The sequence below is a fragment of the Grus americana genome, chromosome 1 (genome assembly GCF_028858705.1).
Source record: "Grus americana isolate bGruAme1 chromosome 1, bGruAme1.mat, whole genome shotgun sequence".
Classification (NCBI taxonomy): domain Eukaryota; kingdom Metazoa; phylum Chordata; class Aves; order Gruiformes; family Gruidae; genus Grus; species Grus americana.
In genome coordinates, this window is record NC_072852.1 from 56,528,747 (window position 1) to 56,553,495 (window position 24,749).

General features: G+C 45.1%; 1 protein-coding gene across 1 annotated transcript in view; it reads right to left on the reverse strand.

Annotated features, from left to right (window-relative positions):
• The window catches only part of MEI1 (meiotic double-stranded break formation protein 1), a 39,229-nt gene that overhangs the window by 12,763 nt on the left and 1,717 nt on the right, over nt 1–24,749 (reverse strand). Inside the window, exons 3-21 of the mRNA XM_054820819.1 lie at nt 23,432–23,482; nt 21,464–21,537; nt 20,690–20,795; nt 19,926–20,129; nt 18,566–18,696; nt 17,954–18,068; nt 17,056–17,172; nt 16,442–16,541; nt 13,798–13,932; nt 13,138–13,252; nt 11,029–11,147; nt 9,842–9,983; nt 8,333–8,444; nt 7,635–7,695; nt 6,298–6,395; nt 5,339–5,513; nt 5,081–5,228; nt 4,238–4,510; nt 974–1,139 (exon numbers count right to left, since the gene is read on the reverse strand). Of these exons, the coding sequence (XP_054676794.1) occupies nt 974–1,139; nt 4,238–4,510; nt 5,081–5,228; nt 5,339–5,513; nt 6,298–6,395; nt 7,635–7,695; nt 8,333–8,444; nt 9,842–9,983; nt 11,029–11,147; nt 13,138–13,252; nt 13,798–13,932; nt 16,442–16,541; nt 17,056–17,172; nt 17,954–18,068; nt 18,566–18,696; nt 19,926–20,129; nt 20,690–20,795; nt 21,464–21,537; nt 23,432–23,482 (2,442 nt within the window). The remainder of the gene's footprint in view (nt 1–973; nt 1,140–4,237; nt 4,511–5,080; nt 5,229–5,338; nt 5,514–6,297; nt 6,396–7,634; nt 7,696–8,332; nt 8,445–9,841; nt 9,984–11,028; nt 11,148–13,137; nt 13,253–13,797; nt 13,933–16,441; nt 16,542–17,055; nt 17,173–17,953; nt 18,069–18,565; nt 18,697–19,925; nt 20,130–20,689; nt 20,796–21,463; nt 21,538–23,431; nt 23,483–24,749) is intronic.

The window sequence follows — 24,749 nt, forward strand, 5'->3', positions numbered from 1 at the left end:
TACCCTCCCACAGCCCTGGCACACCTCAGTGACAGAGGGACACCACAACTCCAGATGTGCACAACTCCAAACAAGATCAGATCTGGCTTTACCCATAACCCTGTAGTTCTACCATGCTTCTGCTTTCAAACTCTCTCTTCTCCAGCCTACTGACTTTGATGGAGGTAAGGCAAAAACACTTTCCCTCTTGTTGCTTCCATCCCAAGTGCTGCACAGCAAACCACCCCAAAATGGAGCAGGGCTGTTGTAAGTGTCAGCGGCCCCCCTCAGGAACAAGCAAAAGCTGTGCTGGGCCCCTATCCCAGGGGAGCCAAAGACATCTGATCACTGCTCCCTTTTTCAGTTCAAGCTCACAGACTGCTTTGCACAGCACTGTCCATGATGGGTCAACAGTCCCAACTCCTCAGCCAGGGCTAGTAAGGAAACAGAGGGATTTCTCCCAGTCACAACCCTGCTAAATCTTTGAGAGATTTAACAGAATTATGAGATCTGGTGATACCACAGTTCCTGTTTGGAGATAATTGTCACAAATTATTCGAACAATCTCTGCTCCCAGTCCCTGTGCCCTGGGAACCGAGTGTACTCAGGCACACCAAACTGTTTTGCACAGAGAAGAGGGAAAAAGGAGAATGTCTTTCAGTCACCAGTTGAGCCCCTTTTCAAGCTGGGAGATTTACCAGCACAGCTCTCCACTTGAACACTTAACGACAGTATAAGAAAACCTTGCCTTGGTTTAACAATCACAGTTCGAAGCCGGAACACCCTAAATCAGAAGAAGACTCTTTCACTTCAAAACAAGAATCTCTGGAGAAGGAAACTAAATCAGCACAGTTCTGTCGATAAATTTCCTCATGCAGATAAGCACTGAAGCTACATCAGCAGTTCAAAAACACTTTACCCCAGACTGCATCCCGTTAGCCATCTACTCTGCTAGCTGATGTTACAGCAAGACCAAGTCACAGAGGGGAGTCACCTTGTAAGGAGGCTGAGCTGCTCTCTACCAGCAGCTGCTGCAGAATCTGTAGGAACTGACTCCGGAGGAGGTCACAGACAAGGACATCCTCATTTCTTTCCAGGAACGTCCTTAGAGTCATCAACACCTTCCAAGCCACCTCCACAGAGCTTGAGCAGACCAGGTCCTGCAAGGGAAGAGGCACGCACATTACCTTTCTGCCCTGATTAGGCAGAAGTCACTGCTATTTAATACCATTATGCTAATCTGGTGCCTTGGGAAACAGCCTAGTAAAGCACCATTCAGATTAAGTACGTCCTGATTAAATAGAGAACTGAATAAAGCAGACAGACTCTCGTCTGATAGGCACCTCTGAGTAATGTCTTGTTTAAAGAATGCACTTGACTATGGAACTCCTGTCCAGCACACAAGCGAAGGGGTAACATACATTTAAGGCCAGTTTTAGACAAGTAAGATCCTAAAGCCAGGGCCCTGTTTCTAAGAGCACAGAGCCTCTGGCACTTCTGCTCTCCTCGTTGTTTTGAAAAATCAGGTTGCATATTAAAGATGTTTACCTAAAATCAAGCTTATGAGTCAGTCCATAGTTACTTGTTTTCAAAAGGCTGGCAGCCTTGTATCTGCAGTAGCAACATAACAGCTAAACTGCATGAAACATACATAAACCGGACAAACAATCACTCAGTCATGGAAAATGGAAGAGTCGTATACACAGCATTCAGACCATGAGCCTGCTTCTTGACTACAGTGCTCTGTCTGGAGTCTCTGAACTGAATCCCACAGCCAGTAGCCTTAATTTGGGCATACTTTTGTTGTTAAGGTGTTTAACATTAAATTCACCTGCACAGCATGTACAGATGCAGTTCCATAAAGATCAGGCAGAAAATGCCTGGTAGTGCTGACATAATACAATCGTCTCAACATGTATTATGTCAGCACTACCCTTCCTCTCCTCCCCCAGTAGTCCTGGCTACTGCATTGCAAATGGTACAGGTAAAAGACGTAAACAGAAAACTGGTTTCAGCAACCAACCCTACAGCCTGCTGGGACAGCCTATTGCCCTTTCCAGCTGCCTTCACACAGAGTCATCATGCATCCAGACTGGGATGATGGAGCGGAAATGGCTGTGGGACCCCATACCCAAGGAAAGCAGTTAAGGTAAGAACAGGCTGCCTGTGCCAGAAAACCCTCTCTAGTTCTGAGCCTGATTCCTGCCCGTATCTCAGACCTTCAGGAATAAGGGGCAGGGAGCTGTCTACACAATCGGCTCCCCTGACATAGATTTGCTCCATATGACATCGAGGAATGTCATCCAACATCAGTCAGCCTATCTCCACTCTGAGAGCAGCTCAGATCTGGAGCATGGAGAAGACAAGTGGGACAGTGTGTGATCACGACCACATTCACCCCCAGATGAACACACACAGCACAAAATGGCACTAACCAAGGGCCACAGCCTTCCTGGTCCCAGTAAATGCATCACTGTGTTAACATCTTCCTTCCTACTCAGGAGCTCAAGGTCTCAGATGAAGTCACTAACCATCTGTTCTATCTAATCCAGACAATTATTAAAAGCAGATAAGCAAATAAATCAGCCTTGGAAGGACATTCATTTTTGTTTCACTGTACCATGCAGAGGCCTTTCCATTTTGCTAGTGCATTCGCAGGCTGAGGTTATTCACCTCATAAGTTTTGTTTACATCTGACAGTATATTTATCCCAGAATATTGCACTGTTTTATTAGCCCATCTAAATTCAGATTGATTATACTCTTCCCCATCTGAAAGGTGAATTGTCAAAGTCTGTGATTTATTACAACTCACTTTAAAGACCGGGACAGAGCTAAATTAATTTATTTCTGCAAGAGCACATGGCAAGACAGAAAAGGGAAAGCAGGAATGCTGTACCATTCAGGGAAGGAGCCTGTTTCTCTTTTGCTTATTGATAGACCTGTGATGTATACATCTGCTTTAGTTTATGGAGTGATAGGTTCCAGAACTACTGCCAAAGGTAACAGCGTAGGCAAGTCTCATGGGACACGTCTCCCCCTTAATTTGTACTGATATGTCAACTCATTGATCACTTTTACTAATGCTTTGCAATGGTATTAAATGCCTGGATGTTGCTACCTACTCTGCAATATCACCCTAACTGTGAAAGAACTGCCCTACGCAAGAGCCCTCCTGTCAGTCATTTCAGTAACCTGGGATATTAAAATTTACTTCATAGCCTCTTAGATCAGAACAAATAAATGCCAGTCTGTAATGCCCAATGGGTGCCCACTCAGAATCAAACCTTGCTTCTTCACTGTCTGCTGACATGGGTTTCTATTCTCAATGATATATAATTTCTCTAACAGGCTGGAGAAGAAACATCACAGCTCTTAGCTTTTGCCCTTACAGGCAAATCTTATGTTCTTGCGTGGAAATGTTAGCAAGTATTTACTATGTGACTGGCTGGACAGTCATGGGACAAGTGGCCACTGATGGGAGGGGTGACAGGGCAGGTGGGAGACGTGGAAGTGAGAGAAGGTCTCTGAGCAGCCATCACAACCTGGATTCTGTCATGATTACATAGGTTAACAGAGCTCATTATGCCAGCTAAAGGCAAACATGCTAGCCCTGCTACTTCAAGGCTCCTTTCTCCCCTGCACTGATTAATTTTCCATGTCCCAAGATTTTATTTTATCTTTCAAAAGCGATAAAACATGCTATTTGCAGTCCTGAAAACTCAAGTACTGCAAAAATCTCTGACAAGACTCTCCAATTAAAAACAAACAAAATAAAAAACCTAAGCAAACAGAAAGCCATGCCCTCAAGGCCTGTTCTCTGCACACTGCTTTTTCAAGGTTCTTTGTTCTTCATACCCTTCTCATCTATCAGTAGTAAACCATTGCTCCCAAATTAGCAAAACAGCTTCTTGAAAGGCTGCCACAGAAGAATCTGGAGTACCCAGCTGTGTATCTGGATAAAGAAAGGAATGGGGTTGTTCATGGCATACATCAGCAGCACCTTTCAGATCCCTTCCTAGCCAATTCTCAAAAGATCCCTTTCTATCACAGTGGATGGATGACAGAGAAAGAGCCAACACACACACAGAGTCCCATTTTCTGTATCAGGCTTCCCTGGGAGGTTGAAGTCTGTGTATACACACGTGGACCCTTGTAGCAGAATCTGTGGCCTCATAACAGCACTAAGAACTTTAAGAACCAAAAAGCCCCCTAAATCAGGGCCAGGAAAGGAGCCTGTCTTTCTGAAAGTCACATACCAGTAAAATAAGTAAAATGCTGGAATTGCTCTTCAGAATGGGAAGTAACGGGTCAGCACTGTTCAGCTGATCAGACACACTAAACCCAGCTTCTTCAGTCTCAGTTTGCTTGCAGTCTCCCCAGGAGAACCAGAGTTGGAGGACTTGGTGTCCAAATCTCCCCATAAGTTCAGGGTAGCGCAGGAGGAATTTCAGCAGGAGAGGACAATGGACATAGACCAAGCTCAGATCTGGAAGATTATCCAGGATCCTCCTTATGGTACACAACGACCTCTGGTAGGTGTGTGGGAGGGAAAGGGGGAGGGGGAGAGAGAACAAAATAATCACTAGATAATGAATATCGAAAAGCTGAAGGGATGAGAGTTTACTGTGAAAAAGAGTCACACTGCCTTTCAAGTAGACAATCAAATATATCAGTTAAACATCATTTTGTGAAAGCCTATTTGCATCACAAAGGCTAAGAAACTTGTAGGCTTTATACAGTGCTCAAAGCTGTGCAGCAGCAAAAAGCCATATGGGAACACTAGAAAGCCTGCTGCAGAGGCTGTGGATGTGTTCAGGAGACTGAAGCTATGAAATTTATTATATTCCGTATGTGAATTCACAGCCTATCCAACGCATTTACACTTCCCACACATACACAAGTTTATTCAGTCAAATCTATATTCCCTCGTGGCTTTTCACAGTTAACTTTCCAGAGTGTGGATGCCCTGCACACTCTTCGCTCATTCACCGCTCACCACCTATGTCAAAATACTTTCTGCAAAAGGGTTGATGGGAGTGGGAAGAAACCTTAGTTTCAACAAAAAGGGTCCAATAGGTAGGAATGAAATCGTCTTTTACCAAGTCCAGGGCTTTGCCTTTGTCCTGACAGACAGCAAGGAGGTAAAGCGCAGCTCTGAGTATGTATGGAGGGGGACAGTCTCCATGGTCCTGTGCTGATAGGAGGAAATTTCTTATGGCTAAAAATAATTCTGCTTCTGGGACAAACCTGCATTCAAGGAGATTGGAGCGGAAACAATAACATTAGACATGCCTCACCCACCAATCCATGGTACGTAATGGCCACAAAACCACTTGCCTTGTATACTCTTGGCTCACCTGTCCCCAAGGCTGTAAGCAAAGTATAAGAGTAGTATGAAGCAGTGTTGGTGGCTGCAAAGAGATGGATCCAAAGAGAAAGGCTCAAGGGTCTCAGCCAGGAGGAGGAGGCTTTCAGCAACAGTGTAGTTAAATTGAGGCAGACCCTTCTGCAGGAGCTCAGACATCTCTTGCTCTAGAAATAAAACTAATGTGAGCAGGCAGGCAGTGATGAGGAATGTCTATGACAAAGCAGAGTGGAACAGGGGGATGGAAGCATCTGCTGGCCCTAACTCAAGCACATTAAACTAGGGAAGCTCCTGATGTAAGACATATCAAAGCCAACCTACTACCCCACAGTTTGCATACAGCAAGCGCACCTCTATGGTTTGGCGTGAATAGAGGTGTGAGATCTGATTTAATGGAGCTGGCTTTGAGGATGAAAAGACGCTTCCGTTTGAGGTTCCCAGCTCTTTGCTGGTGCTGCCTGTATGGTGACTAACCACTGCCAGTGGGAAAAGTGGCTTTTGTGATGTGGAAACTTTCATCTCATTTATATGGGACTTACCTATTATAGAAAGTTACAGTATATCCAGGAAAGATTTACAGAGTATGCCAGAGGAAAAATGACCTTAATCTGCAGATATGGGTGACTACGTGGCAAGTAATATTGTTTCAATTAAGCCATGCACAGTTGTGCTAATAAATGTCACCACCTAAACAAAACCACAGGCAGATGAAACACATTCCTTCAGGTAGGGTTCCATTCAAAAGGCATTCTCTGAGTGTTACCTCCTTGCTGGACCAGCTTAAAAAAAAGCTGGGGAAAAAAAAAATCTCTAAATAGAGCTTATGTGTGTCCTCCCTTCCCTCCTCCTTTGACTTTTTTCTTTTTATATTATTTTTGCACCTATTGCCTAAACAGAGGGTGGCAGGGCCTCAAACCAAATGAAGCAATTTGTCTCCTTCCTGAAACTTGCCCTCCTGAGAAGAAGTTCTCTCCTTTTCTGTGGAAGAGTAAAGGTTCAGGCACAAGCTGAAGAGAAAGCTGGAACAGGCCTGATTCAAAGCAGGATTACTGTGAAGAAGAGCAGAAAGATGCAGTGAAGAAGGCTAGAAACATCCTCTTCATACTTCTAATATCACACACTCTGCCAGAACCTCAGTTTACTGAATGATCACATACAAGCACCTGCCCTGTCACAACAACACTCCTGCAGCCAACCTGGGCTTCCAGGAGAATGAGGAGTTCCCAAAGGACAGTCAGCTCACAGATGCGGCGAGTGTGCACGGTGATGACAGTGAATGTGTTCATATACCTTGGGACAATATGAATGTGGGGTACTCTCACAATCATCATACCTGGTATACACAGGGAATCCTGTAAGGGCAGGACCCCTAACACTGCAGAGAATGGGAGGTGTTTGAGGGTGGCTCCCGATACCTGATTCCACTGGCAAACACCAGTAAGGAGATTTTGTAGCAATGGTGTTTCTAGGGTTGAACAATGAAGAATGCCAAAACGTTAACTAAAAGGGTGAGAACATCTCTATTTCCAGGTATTTCTCTCTCCAATGATTTCCAACGATTTGGGCATAACCAAACATCTTCGCACTGTAACACGCCATCCTTGGTGCCCCACACTACTGCGTTCAGAGGCCTAAATCACTCCCCACACACACCATTCACAGGCACAAACATCCCCACTAAGTTCCACAGTGGTAACCTGGACTAGGGGTGCTGTGCATTTTGTTTGCTCTTTTAAAATGAGATGCAGTCACAGAAAGAGGAGGTAAAACATCTCTGCAGACCCACAGAGACTCTCCCCAAGTGCTCCTCAACCTAGAAATCATAGCCTCTGCTATAGAAGACTCTTTGCAATGTCTGCTGTTGAAGTCTTCCTTCTCCTTCATATTTCTTATACATTATCACACCATGAGGAACAAAGATAGTGGTAGTATGTGCCTTGGAAGCCAGAGCTCAGATGGAACTGATGCTACTGGTCCTTTTTTTCAAAACACCCACTGATTTGACTACTCCAAAGTCAGGCTGCTTTATCTCTATCTGTGCAGCTCACGACAGAGCACAGAATTCTCACAATGCTGTGTAAATTCACCCGCCCTCAATGCGACTACTTCTCTCTTCTCCCACGTCCAGCTCTTCCATTCTCAGTTACCATTTACATTTTGCAATAAGATACAACCACTCTCGAGTCTTTCAGCCTCCTGTCTAGCCTAATCAGGTGCATCAGATAAGGCATGATCTGCTTTCCCATCTTGAAATTTTTTACTCGCTCACAGTACACACATCACAATACCTTTGTACAGAGCAAAATCTGGCCTTCAGCTCCAGTGTCAGTCGGATGAAGGAGGAGGATGCTAGACAGAAAGCAAGACAGAAATGTCGAAGGAGCACAGAACATGTACGATAAGGGAAAAGAGTAGGCAGGTCCCATAACCATCCTCAGACAGCTCCATGCAAACCTGGTGAACAGGGCAGGCCATCTTAGTAAGAACACATTGTTAGGCCTTTTGTCCCAAAGCAAACTACTCCGATTTTGGTTTGGAGGGGAAATTAATTTCTCTTCTCAGGAGTAGAAGGGAAGATTTGCCAGCTTCACATGATTAGAATAGAGGAATTCCATACATCACCTCTCTGATGTGCAAAGATTAAGTTACACACAGTGTAAACAGGATTTCTGCATAGTAAAATCCCACCGACAATTCCAGCATAATCCCTGTCTACAGGAACAGCCAATTCTGAGTATTCCAGAGGAAAGAGTAAAGCTGACACAACTTACTTATCTAAAATAAAATCTGTCCCATCACCATTGCTAGACCAAACAACTTTTTCATCCTGCTGAACATGACTGTGCACTCTATTCTTACTCATATAAACATGTAATATAATCCTTCACATAAAGTCTCATTAAGCTCATTGCCTCAGTAATATGCAGTAGCAGCAAGTTCCATCAGTTAAGAGCACAGAGAACATGATCCCGCACTACCCCTATACCCAGCTTTTTGGAGAACTTATTCCGCATGTTTGGCACCACTGTAAAGAGGGTATTAAGCGTTGAGATGAAAACCTCCATCACTGATGGGCTGACGGCCCTTTCCAGGTAGTTCTGTGGAAAGAAGAAAAGATCAGGTACATGATATGCAATAAAAACTGAAAGCAGCAGCTTTCTTCCTGCCTCCTGCCTGCCCAGAAAGTTAGATTTCTAAATCCAAACAAATGGAGTAACAGTTCTACCAAAATGCCTGGCAGCAAGTACGCAGGCTTACAGAGCACTTTGAAAGCATCTAACACCCCCCTCAGCCAACATTATGAGCTGTGCTGCTATCTCTGCAAGACATGACATCAAACAACAAACTTCTTCCTGATTCCAGCTGGCAACCAGCTAGGCCCTAATGCACAGCAACCGACATTACTGCCCACATAACCCTGGATATAACTGCTCTTACAGGTCAGATGGCTAATTCTCCAGTGTGGCATACAACATAGGACATATGCTTAAGTGCAGCTGATTTCAGTAACACTTAACACCTGTGCTTCAGCATTTTATTGAGTAGTGGCAAAAACAGGCTTTTAAGCTCTCTGCAGAGTCCAGCCCTGAGTTGTTTAGAACAGAACAACTCAACTCACTCTTGTAGAAGGTCACAGGAAAATTTTCTCACAGTTCATTAATTTTTACCCAAGTTCAATGAGCCAGAAACTGCACACCGACTCCAGCTTTGCCAAACAGGACATGCACTGCACCCTCCCTTCAGGGAGAAGAACAGCAATGCCACTGCAGCTGCCTACCAAGAGATTGGTTAAAAAATACAAAACAAAACATCTCCACGCTCCCAACAACTGCAAGAACCCATACACTTGAACCTGTGGCAAAGTGCAAGCAAAATTTACTCAACATTTGGAACCACAACCAGAGTCCGATTGTTTTGACAATTCTGCTCAAAGTGCCTTAGTGACAGGTCTGTCACTAAAGCACACGTGACTCTCCATGGCTGCTTTTTAAACCATCTCCCTGGCCTTACTAAGGCACAATGCTTGGTACTGCTCTTGCTGTGTAGAACAGGCAGCCTTACTGATACCTTCTGAAAAGAAGCATGAAAAAGAAAACGCAGGCACAAAATACTGCTGCTTTCCAGGACACAGGCAAGTTTTGAAAAAAGTGGCAGAAGGGGAAACAACAGTTCACGCACTCTTCATTTTCTGCAACATCCAGAGCTGCAATGGATTAGATAGCATGGCAGGTAGGTTATGGGGATTGCGCAGTCTGAAGAAAGACACTGCCATCTACATGGAAGCTTTATGAATTTCTCCACCCTCTGAGACCGTACACTCCCATTTTGCATGAACAGTATAATGCCACATTTGGCTCTGGAGAGCTGGCAAATGCCACAGCTGTTCTTGGTTTACTCTACATGCTGTCTTCCAAAAAAAAAAAAACCCCACTTGTGCAACCCACTCTTGGTGCTTGAAAGCACCTTTCAGGTACCCTTGAAAAAGAAACCCTACCATGACCATGGGGATGCAGAGACTGTCACAAATCCTCAACAGGAACTCAGAGAAGTTGCTCAGCGTGTCCTTGCTCTTGGAGTTGGGGGCAGTGAAAGCATTCTCCTGGGCCATGGGGTCACTCTGGAATTCCACTGCTAGCCTACAAACACACAGCAGATACTAGAGCAGAGAGGAATCCTCCTCACTCAGTAAAGGAAGTTGGGAAGTACTATATTTCCATCACAACTTTCACCATTAAGGACCCCACAAACACTTGATGGGTTGGAAACACGGGAATCTGGCAATCGCACAGTTACCCCTTCAGTGAAGCTATTAAAAGTCAGCAATGTTGCACAACAGTACAAGTTGGGAAAGGAAGACTTAGTTTCTGCGAAGAAAGTACATGCTGTGGGAAGCCCCAGTGTGGCAAGACTAGAGGTTCACAGCCAGGCCACAGTGCCTGGAGCACAATAACAGCAAACCTCGTGAAAAGCAGCCAGGGGACCATTCAGCTGATGTAAAAAACAGGGCAGAACCCAAGTGCCCTCTAACACCATCCCAAGACACTGGGTCAGTGCAGACAGGGACACCTGGTTCTGACTGAATTCTCTCAGCCAAGCCAAATGCAAGCGATGCAAGGCAAAATAAGTTGGCCAGACTTCCCTAACAACAGACCCATTTTCATACACCACCATCTGCTGTGGAGCTAAAGGTGAGAGCGAGCTCTCATCGAGAAAAACAGGAAAAGTTGGTGCCTATAAACCCATTTGCAGTAGCAGGTCACAGACATGAGCAAATACAAGGCCAGCATCTGGAGCAAATACACGTTTGTTAAATGGTTAATCCCCTCCAGCAGTGCCCACATACCCCAGGGCACAGGACTATGGTTTCGCACGTACCTTCCAACCATTCTTACATCATCACCAGTTTTGGCTAATTTTCAAGCAGTTCGTCAAAGGCCAAAGACATGAAATAAACTGATAGGTCCCAGGCAAATTTCTTGGGAGGCACATACAGGTGTCACAAAATTTTCACTATCACTACATATCCCTCCTTCTTTTGTTTCACTGACAAGTGCCATGCATTGAACTCACCTGTTATATTTCAATGGTGGGGTTGGGTAGAGAAACTCGGTTACAAGGACAGAAGGATGGACGGACACGGACACACACACAACCCATCCCACCCCCCCAACTTATCCTCACCTACAAGCATTTCTGAAACTTTCCAGAGTGTTGAGCAAGAACTGGCCCTGTCTCTGAGGAACTCTGCTAAGATTTCTGTTTGCTGGATGACTTCGAGACACTGAGAATAGTAGATCACCCTGTTAAAGGAGAGAAGTCTTCAAAATCTTATGTTCACTATCAGAAAAAATATTTTTCTTCTCCGACAGCAGCAGGAGGAACAACAGATTTCCCTTCGCTCTCTTCTTTCACATAGCTTTTTTTTTTACTATTGTGCTTTCCCCATGGAGGGCAGAGTTAGAGAGCTTCTGTGCTCTTCTTAGGCAAGACAGAGTTACAGAGCTACTAGTTCTGCACTCCCCTGTCTTTACAGTCTGTATTGCCATGCTTTGGACTAGTCTGAGTTTTAAACAGCTCAGTTAATGGAGCTTCAAACCTTTTGGGGAATTTTTTTTTTTAAATTGTGTTTCTCCCAATTACTTTTCAGGCAACACTGAACAGTTCCTCTCCCTGTTCAGCACTGAAATCTTAGAAGTTCTGTACTTCAGCTCAGATTTGTAAGCAGCTATCCATGTACTAGCTCTTGTTCCAACACAGCATCCTACTGAGTTCAGCCAGAAGCCAACTGCAGTGTCAGAGTTAATCATCTGTCCAAACTGGGAATCAATTGGATCTCAAAATCTGCCTTTAAGCCTTAGCCTTTTGTGGGGGTCTTCTATGAGTACTACCAGAGGAGGGCACAGTGACACATTGGTACTTGGCAGTTCAGAACTCCTCCTTCTCTACTGGATGCTGAGACATCTTTGTACAGGTACAATCATTTCCCCTTTTCTCCTATTAAACACAGCCTGGATGTCATAGAATCATAGAATCATTTAGATTGGAAAGGACCTTTAAGATCAAGTCCAACTGTTAACCTAGCACTGCCAAGTCCACCACTAAACCATGTCCCTAAGCGCCACATCTACACATCTTTTAAATACCTCCAGGGATGGCGACTCCACCGCTGCCCTGAGCAGCCTGTTCTAGTGCTTGACAACTCTTTCCATGAAGAAATTTTTCCTAATATCAAATCTAAACCTCCCCTGGCACAACTTGAGGGCATTTCTTCTTGTCCTATTGTTCGTTACTTGGGAGAAGACACTGAGACCCACCTGGCTACAACCTCATTTCAGGTAGTTGTAGAGAGTGCTAAGGTCTCCCCTCAGCCTCCTTTTCTCCAGGCTAAACAACCCCAGTTCCCTCAGCTGCTCCTCATAAGATTTGTGCTCTAGACCCTTCACCAACTTTGCTGCTCCTCTTTGGACACCTGCCTAATTTCCTTCCTGTAAAGCTCCTTATTCTGAATGGGACACCAAGCTCTGTGTGCGTGCAAACAGACTGACCAATATCTGCCTATGGGGCAGAAAGCAGTTTTGCTTTCTCCAGGCAGACAAGACAGACATCTGGTACCACAGAACTTGGGCTTAAATATAGTTCAGCAGGCATTTGGAGCTCTGGTGCTCCAGCAAGATGCTCTTGCCACTGCAGACATGTGATCCAAACCTACACGGCCCTGAGCTTAGAGCAAGAGGGCTCAGCCCTTGTCTTTTCACTAGCCATCTGTAATGGGGAATGTCCTCAGAAGTGCATAGGTCCCAGCAGCACATCACACTAACTGTGCATTCCAGGAACAGGAAAGGATTTGCGGTTCAGCGAGTGGCTAACAGCACTCGTGCTGAGGCATCACAGTGCATATATGGTCACTCTCTTGGTCTGAAGGCATAGCAAGAGATGTTCATTGCCAAAAAAATAGATTGACTCACACAACCTACAAGGTGGGGGCCTGAAGAAGGGGAGATTCAAATGACCTTGGAGTACTGGACACACAAAGAGAGCAGCACACTCAAGTGGTGCCCCACAAATCTTCATTTATTTAGAAAGACAACATTCACCAGCATCCATATTCAGCTACTTCAAAGAAAAAGTTTGGTACCATCTTGAGGCATGAGGATCAAAAGAAACACCACAGAACCCAACAGCCATAGGGTAAGGGGATGGAACATATATACAACATCCACATAATGTGCTAGGAGGATCATCCCTGTCCTGCTCGGTCCTACCAACAAGCAACAACAACTTTTGACTTACTGCATGCATCTTGCTACTCTGTGATGGGGAAAGGTCAGCACATCGCCTCAGCACTGCCTCCAGCAGCTTCTGCAGCTCTTCATATGGGACTGGAGGGGAGCTCAGATGGTCCTTCCTGAACAAGCAGAGAGAAAGACAGCAAGCACATTCCCTGCTGGGAACATCCTACCCGTCAAGACAACACCAGCAGAAATAACTGTTCTTCTGACAGCAATACACCATTCCCACTTCCTTCCAGCACAGCACATTCAGGTCATGATATCTGACCAGTGCCTTCATCCACATGTGCGCCCAAATACACTCTCACTGCACTCACTGCCCGCTCCCACTATGGTCAGGAAGCATATGACCATACAGAGTCTTATGCTTGCTCTTATCTATCTGGATGGGGCACAGAGTGACAAAGCCACAGCAGCTGCAGTACCGGCTTGTGTGGGACGCTAGGTCCTTGCTACAGCCACTTGCTGCCTACCACAGCTTCATTGCCCTGGCAGCCTTCTGAGGTGGGTGGGAAGCTATCTCTGCTGTACCCACGCCTGCCTCAGCCGGAAGTCCCACTGCAGAGCACACTCACCCACACAACCACAGGGGAACTGCAGAGACCAGCATGGTATCAACAGATCTATCCGAAGAAAAGCCTGCAGATATTTTCCTGCCTACCTCAGGAAAGCTGCCACAGCTCTCACAGCCTCCACTACCACCTCCAGCACCGGGCAGTTCACTGTCTCCATCAACACATCAATGGCTTCTATACATACACCTCGGTTTGTGAATAATTTGATTTCCACTGGTTGCCTGCAAAGAGGAAACAGAGTAAGCAAGGAAAATATTGTCAGAGTTAAGTAACTGTAGCGCCCTCTCCTCATTTCACCAAAAGGACAGCTGAGCTGTGTGGTTCCAGCCATGCTTTTCAGTATTCAGAGCCAGCTGCTCTCAGGGATGTAGTCCCAAACTTGAGCAGGTAGAGGGTTTGCTACAAAGAGTGAACTTCAGCAGTTCTGGAGCCCTACTATGATGAAAAAAACCCACAGCCTGGATAACTCTGTGACTGCACCAGCAAACACTGACATGAAAAGCACAAGAAAAACAGGCTTTGCAAAACACAGCGGTCTCTCTGCCTAGCGCTTTATGCTGAGGCCATCTGCTCTGGCATTTGCAGGTTCATCTGGTGATTCTATATTTCTGAGTAAACAAGCAAACATGACCATCCTAGAACAAGGACGATGCCATGAGAATAGCTTCTCTCACAGTCCTATAGCACTTCTAATGCCAGATGCTGCCAGAAGGACAAGGACTTTCATGAACTTGAAAAGTAATCAGGAAAATAAACACAATCCAACTGTTTTGACAATTATTCTTGATACTGACCATTCTGATTGTCTGATCACCTTGTGGCCCAATGCCTTTGAGCGTTCACCACGAGAGCATGGAGGGATGACAAACCATTAATCCCATTATTGGACAGAGCAGCGTAAATGGCAGACTGTGCTCATTTGGCTGCTGGCAAGTCAGGTACAGTTGGGAAGGTGGGAAGGAAGACAGGCAGCTACATGAGGACAAGACGCACTAACAGCCTGCCAGAGGGCCTCTCCGAAGTGAGGCAAGAAAAGCAGCACAGCATGACAGGAGCCAGACTTGGGAGCCAAAAGTATTCCCTGTTATTCAATTTTCACAGACGTGCCTGACTAAAGCAAGCCAGGAGCACATGCTCCCATGCACAAATGGGAGAGGAAAGTCAACTTCAGTAGAAATTACACTAGTAGCCCAGCTACAGGGCAAAAAATGAACAGAGGCAGAATCACTCTTTTTAGTCACTCAGTGGGATGAAGCCCAGCTTGTCAGTCACCTCACATTCTGCTGTGAGAAAAAGCTGTGAGGTGGGCAAGGCAAGGAAAAGGCTTTGTGGAACTTGGGCACCAGGAGCAGCCTCTGGGCCAAGCCATAAGTGATGTGCTGAACTTCCAAATTGTTTCTACTTACACTGTAATTCTATTAATCCTCTGTATTTCCTTTCTTGAACCACTGAAGTAAAACACATCAGGAAGAAAAAAAGTCTCCATTGACTCATGCAGGGAGGAAGGGATGGAGGAGTATTGCTGACTCATTCAAGAGGCACAAACCCACTTGCAATATGGTGCACTATGATGTTTTCGGGGCCTGGGAGAAAAGTGTGAAGGACAGCACTCTTGCAGCTTCTCATCTTTGGGCCCCAAACTGTGCCTGCCACTGGTTGTGCTAGGAGAGACAAGGGGCGCTCCAGGGAGAGCTATCCACCATTCCTGACATACCGCCAAGGGGAGCAGTATGTCCTGCTCGGACAAAAACAGAGTGTGGGGCTCGCTTACACAAGAGAATCCAGCTGCAAGGAAAAACCACGAGGAGAGGTTCCAGGATGAGACCCCTTTCCCCTCTATGAGAGAGTTTTAAATAAAACATCATTTCTAAGGCAAAGCTCAGAGAAATAGAATGGGTGTACTAGAAAACATGAGTAATTGCATAGAGTGTTCTCTTTCTTTTACAAGCATAAACGCTGTAATTAGTGTTTCCCACATCCTGGTTTCTCTTTTTGACAGATCCCACACTAGCATCATCACACTGTTCTAGCACTGCCACTTTTCCTTCTCCTTTTTACCCTGCCACTTGGTACAAAATTGGCTATGACATTTCCAAAATTCACCTCAAGGGCTCTCTTGGGGGAACTAAGTGGCAAAAACAAGACTCTGTCACTAGCATGACAGGACAGGAACAAGATCATAGAGGCAAGAACAGGAAGCACAGAAGAAAAACAAGCCAGGGTATGTTATTCCTTAGCAGAAAACAAGAGGGAAAAAGTGACAGAAGACATTAATATTTCAGCCTAGAATTTGTTTTTGCTGTTTGAATTTAGCTCAGATGATGATACAAGACTAGAAGCCATGGAATTTGCATGCTCTGTTTTGTCACAGAGACACCCTTAGCAGGAGTTGGCCTGCTCACATACACCTGGACCTTCCTAGCCTTCCCTCCTGCTCTACCTACAGCTAAAGATTTCACCTCCCGGATTGGCAAGGAAGCAGGAAGAGGCAGATATACTGGCAGATGCACACGCAAAGAGGACAAGCTGGGAGGTTCAGAAATAACCATCAGGCCCTTCTTCACAAGAACAAGGGAGATGCATTTGTTCAGCAACACCTTTCAAACACAAAGGCTCTGGGGGTGTAGATATTTGGTCTTGGACAAAAACCTTAAAAAGCAAAAGCACCACAGACTCCATTTTGGGGCACCAAACTCTGCCTGTGCAAGCCTGATGGGGGTACACCCTTACCGTTTCAGTATTTCAGTGAAGAGCAGGAGCCCTTGTTTGTGCAACTCCACATTGTTCAGCGGCAGGACATCTTGGAGACTCCTCACCAGAGATTCAACACCTGCATATGTTCAAGAAAAGTCACAGAGAGGGCTTTTAACACCCCAAATTCCAGGATGGAAGCAAAAATAATTTTTAAAACTAGGTAAGATTTGAACAATTATTCTTCTGAGCCACTGACAGAAACAACTGCCCAAACCCGCTGTGTTCACACAGCTCCCTGATAATAGGCCCCAACCTCCACTGCTGGACGTTAAGTCCAGAAGAACAGAAGGAATTTAGCTTTTCTTCCTAAATCCACCCTTGGTATGCCCACCTAATAGTAACTTACGTAGTGTCAGTCATGATAACTGGTTATTATAACGAATGCATACTCATCAGGAACTCATTAGGACAGCGACACTGTAAATTCAAGTAATGTTTGACATCAAAAAACATGTCTGATAGGTACTCATTTTCAGTCCTTTATCCATCCTGATATGTGATTGTGTGTAAAGCGTTGAAATTCAGCTAGAGGCACAACAAATGCCCACAGTATTACTGCAGTCACTCTGTCGGAAAAGTTGATGACTCACCATAGACTGTGTGACACTTTGAGAAGAAAAGACGCTCTTCAGTTAGGAGGAGCAGGCAGCAATACACTGACCAGATCAGAATTTCACTGTTGCACGAGAGACATTCAAACAGGAATTCTGCAAACACACACAAATAAGGTCACCCTGGTAAGAGGCAGTCTGCTCACAGCATGGCACAGCTGCTCCTAGAACAGAGCAGAGGTAGGAGGAGGAAACGAGGAAGCATAGCAACAGCCACAGGGAGAACAGTTGTATTATGAAATGGCAGGAATGGAGAACAGAGAGGATGCTTGGGCGTATGCTAGTCTTCAAAACAAGGTGACTGGAGAGCAGAGTCCCGCAGGCAGGCATCTTCCCAGCACAAACTCAGCAGGCAGGAGCTGAACTGTGGCTCTAGCCTTTGGCATAAATGAAAAGCCACAAAGCAAGCTTTACCATAGATGCAGTGATCTTTTTTTTTCCCCTCAGAACTTTTACACCTCCAAAGAATTTGTAAAATGATAATAAACCATCTTTCACAGCTGCATTCTAAAGCTAAATCCTAGGCCAAATTCTGTGGAAACTTTCAATATGTAGTGGGATAAGATGGAACTCCAGTATGTTTAGGCTTGTATCTGAGGTCCTGCAAGAAGGACCTTGACCTCAAGGACTTGTCCAAATTCTTGCTGTGGAAACTCCATTCTGCCTGTTGACAGCTGCTTCTATACTTTCAGTTGAAAATTTACTCTCCCCTTCTAGTCCTAAAATCACATTAGACATTTCTACTGGTATAAAATGGTCACCACACACATTATGCCATCAGTGGATTTCATGGAGCCAGACTGATTCCTTAAACAAACAGCCAGGGAGTGCTTTGATATTGGGAGATGAACAATATGATGCTACTGCATTTCTTCACCTGGGACATCTGCGTGGATAAAAGCAGGAGCATATCTGCTGGGAGAGTGAACCAGCACTGCAGCCACGCAGTGGGAACTTGCTGCCTGTAACGTCTCATCTCTGGTCAACAAAAGCTGTTGGGAAACAAAAGTCAAAACGAGAGAGGAAGCCAACTATGCAGATATGAGTAGGAAACAGATCCCTCTACATTTTAAAGTTTAAAACATAAATTAAGATCTCTCTTTTGGCATGTATTTCATGGATTAAACTTGCTACAGCAAGATAAAACACTGGACCAAATACACTCAAAAAATGCAAAATGAGAACCACAACAGAGAAGATTATGAGTAAGAATAGTTCTGTCCTCATGCTTAGTCATGCTGGCACTGCAAGTGCTGTATCAGACCTCAAGTGTGAGTGAGTAAAATCAGCTGAGGCCAGGAGTAAAATTTCCCCGCTCCAGGATGCAGGAATGAACAATGACGTGATCTATGGTGGTGTCCCCGTTTCCTACTGCAGCCTCTATTGCTGGTGTTGGCAACAGCATACTCACGTGCCTCAGATAAACATTCAATACAGGCCAACAAATTCTTTACGTCTACCAACAAATAACTACTACTTCAACAATCACCTTTTTGAGAACAAGTGGCAGTGGATTTTCCCCTTCTAAAAAGTCAGGGTTCTCAGACTCCTCCTCTGTCTTTGAATTGTTCATAAGAATGGATACAAAATGCTCAGATTTCAGCAGCTCCTTTAGCAAACCTGCAAAAGGGGGAGCAAGAGTGAGCACCATACCAGGCATAGCAAGGAGTATTTATAGCCTAAGACTTGTTGCCAACTTCCTCCCCTTTCCTGCATTCCTAACAAAGGCCATCACCTCCAGTTTACGGAGCTTCTTTTGACTGTGTCCCCAGATACTGCCATGAGCCATGTGTCTTGCAACCCCTTGTTGCTGATGCTTTTTGCTGGGTCTGATCTGCTCCCTCTTCCTTCTCAGAGATGCGCACGTGCACTGGTACGTGATCTCAGGAGTACTCTACTCACATCGTCTTCTGCGCTCCAGTATCCACTCCTTAAACTATTTCTTGGGAGAGCTCTTGACCTGCATTTTTCTCCAAGTTACAGTCAGTGACCCAACAATTACAAGACATTTTCCTTGGAATATTTCCTGGAGAACTAGCATTTATCTACCCCTTCTACTTTCACAGGCTCTTACTGAAACAGCTGTGTTTAGCTAAAGGATATCCACACAAAAAAGCCCTCAGTATCAAAGTACAGAGCACTACTACAGGTATTGATGCAAATCATCAGTACATGTCAGTATGAATTCACAAGGGGTATAGTCTGAGCTGTAGAATTCTACTTTCAAAGGAATCGTCATCCATTTCTTGTAGCTGAGTAGATGATCTGAGGAGCAATCCAGTTCCTGCTCACCTCCTACAAGGAAAAGGAATTCCCTGGATGGTTTACAAACAAGCAACGTCAGAAAGGCTGAAATTGTGCTCCCCAGCAACAGTTGATACGTGCAGTAGAAGCATAAATGCAAGAAAGCGCCACTTCCACATTAGCTTTCTAACCTAAATAACATGATGCCCCACACCTGAAGACCACACTTGTTAGACTCCATCCCACTGCTCTGCAAAACCCACTTCTCCCTGCATAGCATTTGCATTCGGACTCTTTGAGGGATGGTCTGTTCCTAGAATGAAACATCAAATTGAGATGGGCCAGGCTACAGTGCAAGCTATGAAGAGATTCAGAAGGTTAGTCAGTGCGAGGCAAACGTGGGGCTCAAGGGACAATGGAGGGCTGGGGGAGCTCAGCAGCAGGTCTGGGCCATTCAAGTAACAGAAAGGACTGATTACTTCAGATAATCAGCAAAAAGCTCCTCTAGGGAACAACCCACATTAGAGCATCTAAACCAGCCAAGGATTTCTCCCTCACTTTAAGCCTCCCCTTGCACCTTGCAGTTTCTCTCGGCAATGCCTTACCCAAACAATTAACCTGCAGCTCCTTTGTCTGTGCACGCCCCAAGGTATTCAAGAAGAGACCACACAGCCTTTCTTCAAAGTGTGTTGAGAGCCGTTCTGTGCCAACGGGAGAAGAGTACAGCTTGCCATACAAGTAGCAGACAGCAGCCTTTATACCTTCATTTGGGTACGTCAAGCCCATCAGCAGATGATCCACTAAATTACCTAGCGTGAGGAACAGAAACAGCAAACATTCACACCAATGAACTGACTTTTTAAACACACCAACCTGTTTCCCTTGAAAACTTGCAAAAGCCCACTGGACAGACTGGTGTATGCAGCCTAATGAATGCCACAATTAGGTGATGTGCTCACCGCCATCCGTCCCTCTGAGCAGAGGTACAGTAAGAAATGGCTAGAGGAGTTCGCTGTTCACCGTATGAAGATCTATCATCCCAGATACTTCCACAAACAGCTAAGCTTGATCACCAGACCTCCAGGGGCTGGACCAAGCAAAGAAAAACTAAATGTATGTTGCTAGTGAGGCAGTCCCACAAACCCCAGTTCACAGAGGCTGGTTTTGCCAGGCTGGCTAAGAGCACAATGTCAAGCCCACTATGAAGGTACGGACCTGCAACCCAGGAGGCCTGAATGCCACTTCAATTCTGGACAGGCTTCTTGTGTAACCTTCATGAATTCACACAGGGGACGGAGGAGTGCATGCATGCCTATGTGTATTAGGGCTGTGACTACTACCCTTCAGTGGGGCATGACACATTACTCACTGTGCTCTACCACCAGTACATCAGCAAAGCCTGGGATGGCGTCTGCCAGCTTGCCCAAAAGAGTGAATGTGGGCAGGCTGCCTCTCATGGTACTTGCTTTGCACAACTGTAGAGGAGACAGAGAAAGAAAATGTTTCGCTCGTGAGGACACAGTCCAAAAGCAGAAATGCACTCAAACCAGCAAGCTCTCAGTGATGCATAATCCTCCAGAACAGGATCTTCTCCTAAGCTGGGTCCTTTTCACCACTTAGGATAAACCACAGGAAAACCCTGAACACACCACTAAGTCTCCAAAATGTCTGTTAATTAATCCAAGAAATCTCTTGCTTGATGCTCCTTTTCCTCCCTCTCCCCTCCAGCCCTTACATGAGCAGATGAAACAGCTGAACTTCTCCCCACTTTTACTGCTTCCCAATTTTTTGTACCCCACGGGGCCATCACAAACTTAGGAATGAAGAAAGCAAAAGCCCATGGCACAGGTTGGGAAAGCTCCTCATATCACTGAAACAGTAAGGTAGGTAAAGAAGAATCTGAGGAAGCCACACAGCTTCACAAGAGCATCATGAAGCCATATGGCTGCAAGGCACCATGGGAACAATAGGAAAACTCCAGGGTAGACACCAACACTGCCAAAATCACTGCAGGGGAGCTGGCACTAGGACATCCCACTGCAGCAGAGGCTGCATCCCAGTGCAGTCTTGCAGGGCCCCTCATTCCCATCTCCTCAACCTCTGAAGGACTGAAAGGAAGGGCAGGGAATTCATCTTCACTGACCTCTTTTTGGCTTTCATCCAAAATGCAGCGTAAGTACAGTTCTGACTTCAGCTCCACTACAAGCCGCACCACAACTAGGCAGAAGAAACAGGATCAGTAATTCACACCCAAGAGCACTCACAATCCATCTTCCACGGGGCTTTAGCAGACCAGTGAGCACAGAGCTCAGAAATTAAATGAGCACAGAGGTGCTGAGAGAGCAGGGTGACATCGGCTTTCCCAGCACTATTACTCCTAATAGCCCAGCCTGAGCTCTCTGCAGCAACATTAGAGCAGTCCTGTTCTAGCTGCCCTACAAACCATGCATGGAAATGAACTGCAAGTGACAAACTGAGTATCAGGACACCAAGTAAACATAAGGAACCAGGAAGGGAAAGAAACAAAGCCCTAGTTTAAAAGCATAAAAATTTCTGGTAACTGAATAGAGCAGGCTTCCTATAGTATGAAAATTGGACTTTAAAAACCTATCTATTTTTCCAGAGAAGATATCAGAACTGAAACTGCTGAGTATCCTTAGATGCAGACTGAGAGCCCCTCCTCCAGCTGCTACTGTCCCTGAGGCAACAGTGCAGTCTATCAGCCATTCCTCCCCACTGCAGTTATCCCATATACCTTGCCAGAAAGCAAGGCCCCGGTCACCTTTGTGGTACTGGTCACCTCCTCAGCCCCAAGTAAGGCCTGTTATTCTTGATTCACTGCAATTTTAAGCACTCTGTCCACTCTGTCCTAATACAAGGAATCAACAAGAAACTATGTTTACCAGGCACCGGCTGCACATCACCTGGGGTTTCCCTAACAAAATCACAAGAGAGTTGCCTGATGCTGGCAGGCTGCGTCTGCCTCCACTCATGTATCAGTGGATCAGTTTCAGGAAGCAAAGTTCCTCTTCTGGTGCTTTGAGAACCTGGGCACCCAAATGCTCAGCAGATAAAGTTTTGACAATAGCCCCCTTACTGAGACACTGTGCAGAACATTGTTCCATAGGATTTGGTAAGGCTGTCTTGGATGTATCTTGCTGTCATGGCATGACTCATTTGAAAAACACACTCTTTTGATTTGTATTCTAGAAAAGCATCATAAAAATATAGCAGAGACTCCAAGGTTCACCATCACTTGGTATATCCAGGGCAATACTGGAGGTTTATCTAGTAGACCTACTTTAACTAAAGAGCTACGCATCTTGGCAGAGGCATATCTCGAGACAGGTGATTTATAGATGGTACAATGGCCCTTTCTTGCCCTGAACTCTCAGAATCTCTAAAACTTTCAAGAGTTAGGTAACACTAAGTTAAAATTCCTCTGTTTGAGAGCATCCATCTCTCAACAGACTGGTAACATGACGGAAAGACTTCTCACCTTTTCAACACCATTTCGAGCATGTGCCTGAAAACTGAAACCCCTCTGGAAGGCACTGGTCACACCTCCTTTTGTCTTTCATGGCTGGACAGGAGGAAGTTGTTGCATTGCTAATACCACTAGACTCAGCAGAGATGCCCAAGGTTAACCGGACTGCTGAGATTCCTTCGTCAGCCCTGCAGGTGTTTCCTTCAGATTTCAAATGAAGGACTGCTCACAAAGAGGAATGTGCAGCCTGTACAGGTAAATCCCAAATACTCTCTGTCCTGAGGAGAAAGCAGTAGATCCCAAAACTCACTGAAGCGTACAGGAAGATTTCCATTTGCTTTGAAACTTCGGTCAGGTCCAAAGATGAGTCATTGTTTACCACTGTTTACCCATCTGACACTAAATTCATGGCACACAGAACCTGTGACAGAAACGTTAAATATTTAAATCTGCACGCACTCTCCTACTCCTAAATATTGGAACAGTCTGCTCGTCACTGTTGCATTGATAGAAAATAGATGCTCTTCCCAATTTAAGCTGTGTAGAAGCTAAGCTAGTTATCAGACAAGACAGAGCCTCCCTTCACAAACTGTCAGTAATTGAGACGCAGCATCTGCCTCTCACCTTCTACAAATAAGTCCAGGGCACCGCTGTCTTCCACAGTATGCAACATCCCTGAAAGATAAACCACCATCAGTCATGGAACTCATTCCTGCTTGTGATCATCAGTGCCGTAGTGCCTTCTTGTAAAAAGAGCTGCAAATTTTTTTTCAGAACTGTTTTGTTTTCCCCACTTCACATGACATCAGCCTGACTTTGTCAGAGGAAGGTGGATACTCTCACGGAGTATCGCAAAAGGCGCCTCAATAAGCAGGACGTGGGGATGTGAAGGCACTCAGTTCTCTTGCAAATTTTTTATGTGCTTTATAGTTGAAGTCAATGGCTCCACCTATGTAAGTAAATACGTAACTGCTACCACCACCACATCTCACTGCATGTACCCAGTATTATAGGGCTGAAACAACACTCCAAAATGACAGAAGTTAGAGTCCAGCTGTGAGTTGTCCTTTCTACCTTCCACTCATACCAATTACCATGAGTCTTCTCCCTCCACAGTACTGAAAATCCCAAGACCAAATCTGAACACCAGGTTTAAAGCATATGGAAACTATTCCAATGTTAAATTGAACCTGAAGGCACCGTTTCGCAAGTCTTTTGTACAATGAGAGCGTAAGATTGGATATATTAAAATAAACAACTGTCTCACTGTACTATACCACAACAGATGAGAAACTCTATCTCCCAGCTCCTGCCAACTTCAGGTACCTACAGCATCAGGCATCTGGTTGAGACTCCCACTGCTGCCACACCAAACCACCTGTTTCAACGTATCCAATCAAATTACCTCCCCTCTGGAGACTCCATGACCTCTCAGAAATTTGACCACCTAAACCAATGTTATGACACTGCAGGTGAAGAAATTACTTATTTCCTCAGTAACTTCCATACACTTTGGAAAAGATTTGCATACAGCATTAGTGAACATTGCAATATTAGCTGCATGAAATTCAGGCTTACCTGAAATTCATCGTCACCTCATACATAACACTCCACACTACGCCTCTGTTCTCTTAACCCTCTTTCTTCTGCCTGTGCTTAACCCAATATTCTCTCTCCAAAAATGAATGTATTTTCCTCAATTTACTATTAATACTTCCTCCACAGCATTGCTCAGACCTTTGGGGGTTCCTATTACCCTCTTGCACCAAATGGTCCTTTGCTTATTCAAGCTATATCCAAAACGTACATGTCACTGTTTATAGTCCCACTGTACATGTACCTGTCACTTTTTATAGTGAGATTCCAACTGCTCTAGGAGTTACACTAAGTACAGTAAAATCCCAAAGCTGTCCCCAAACCATGCAATTGTAAAGCTGCTTAA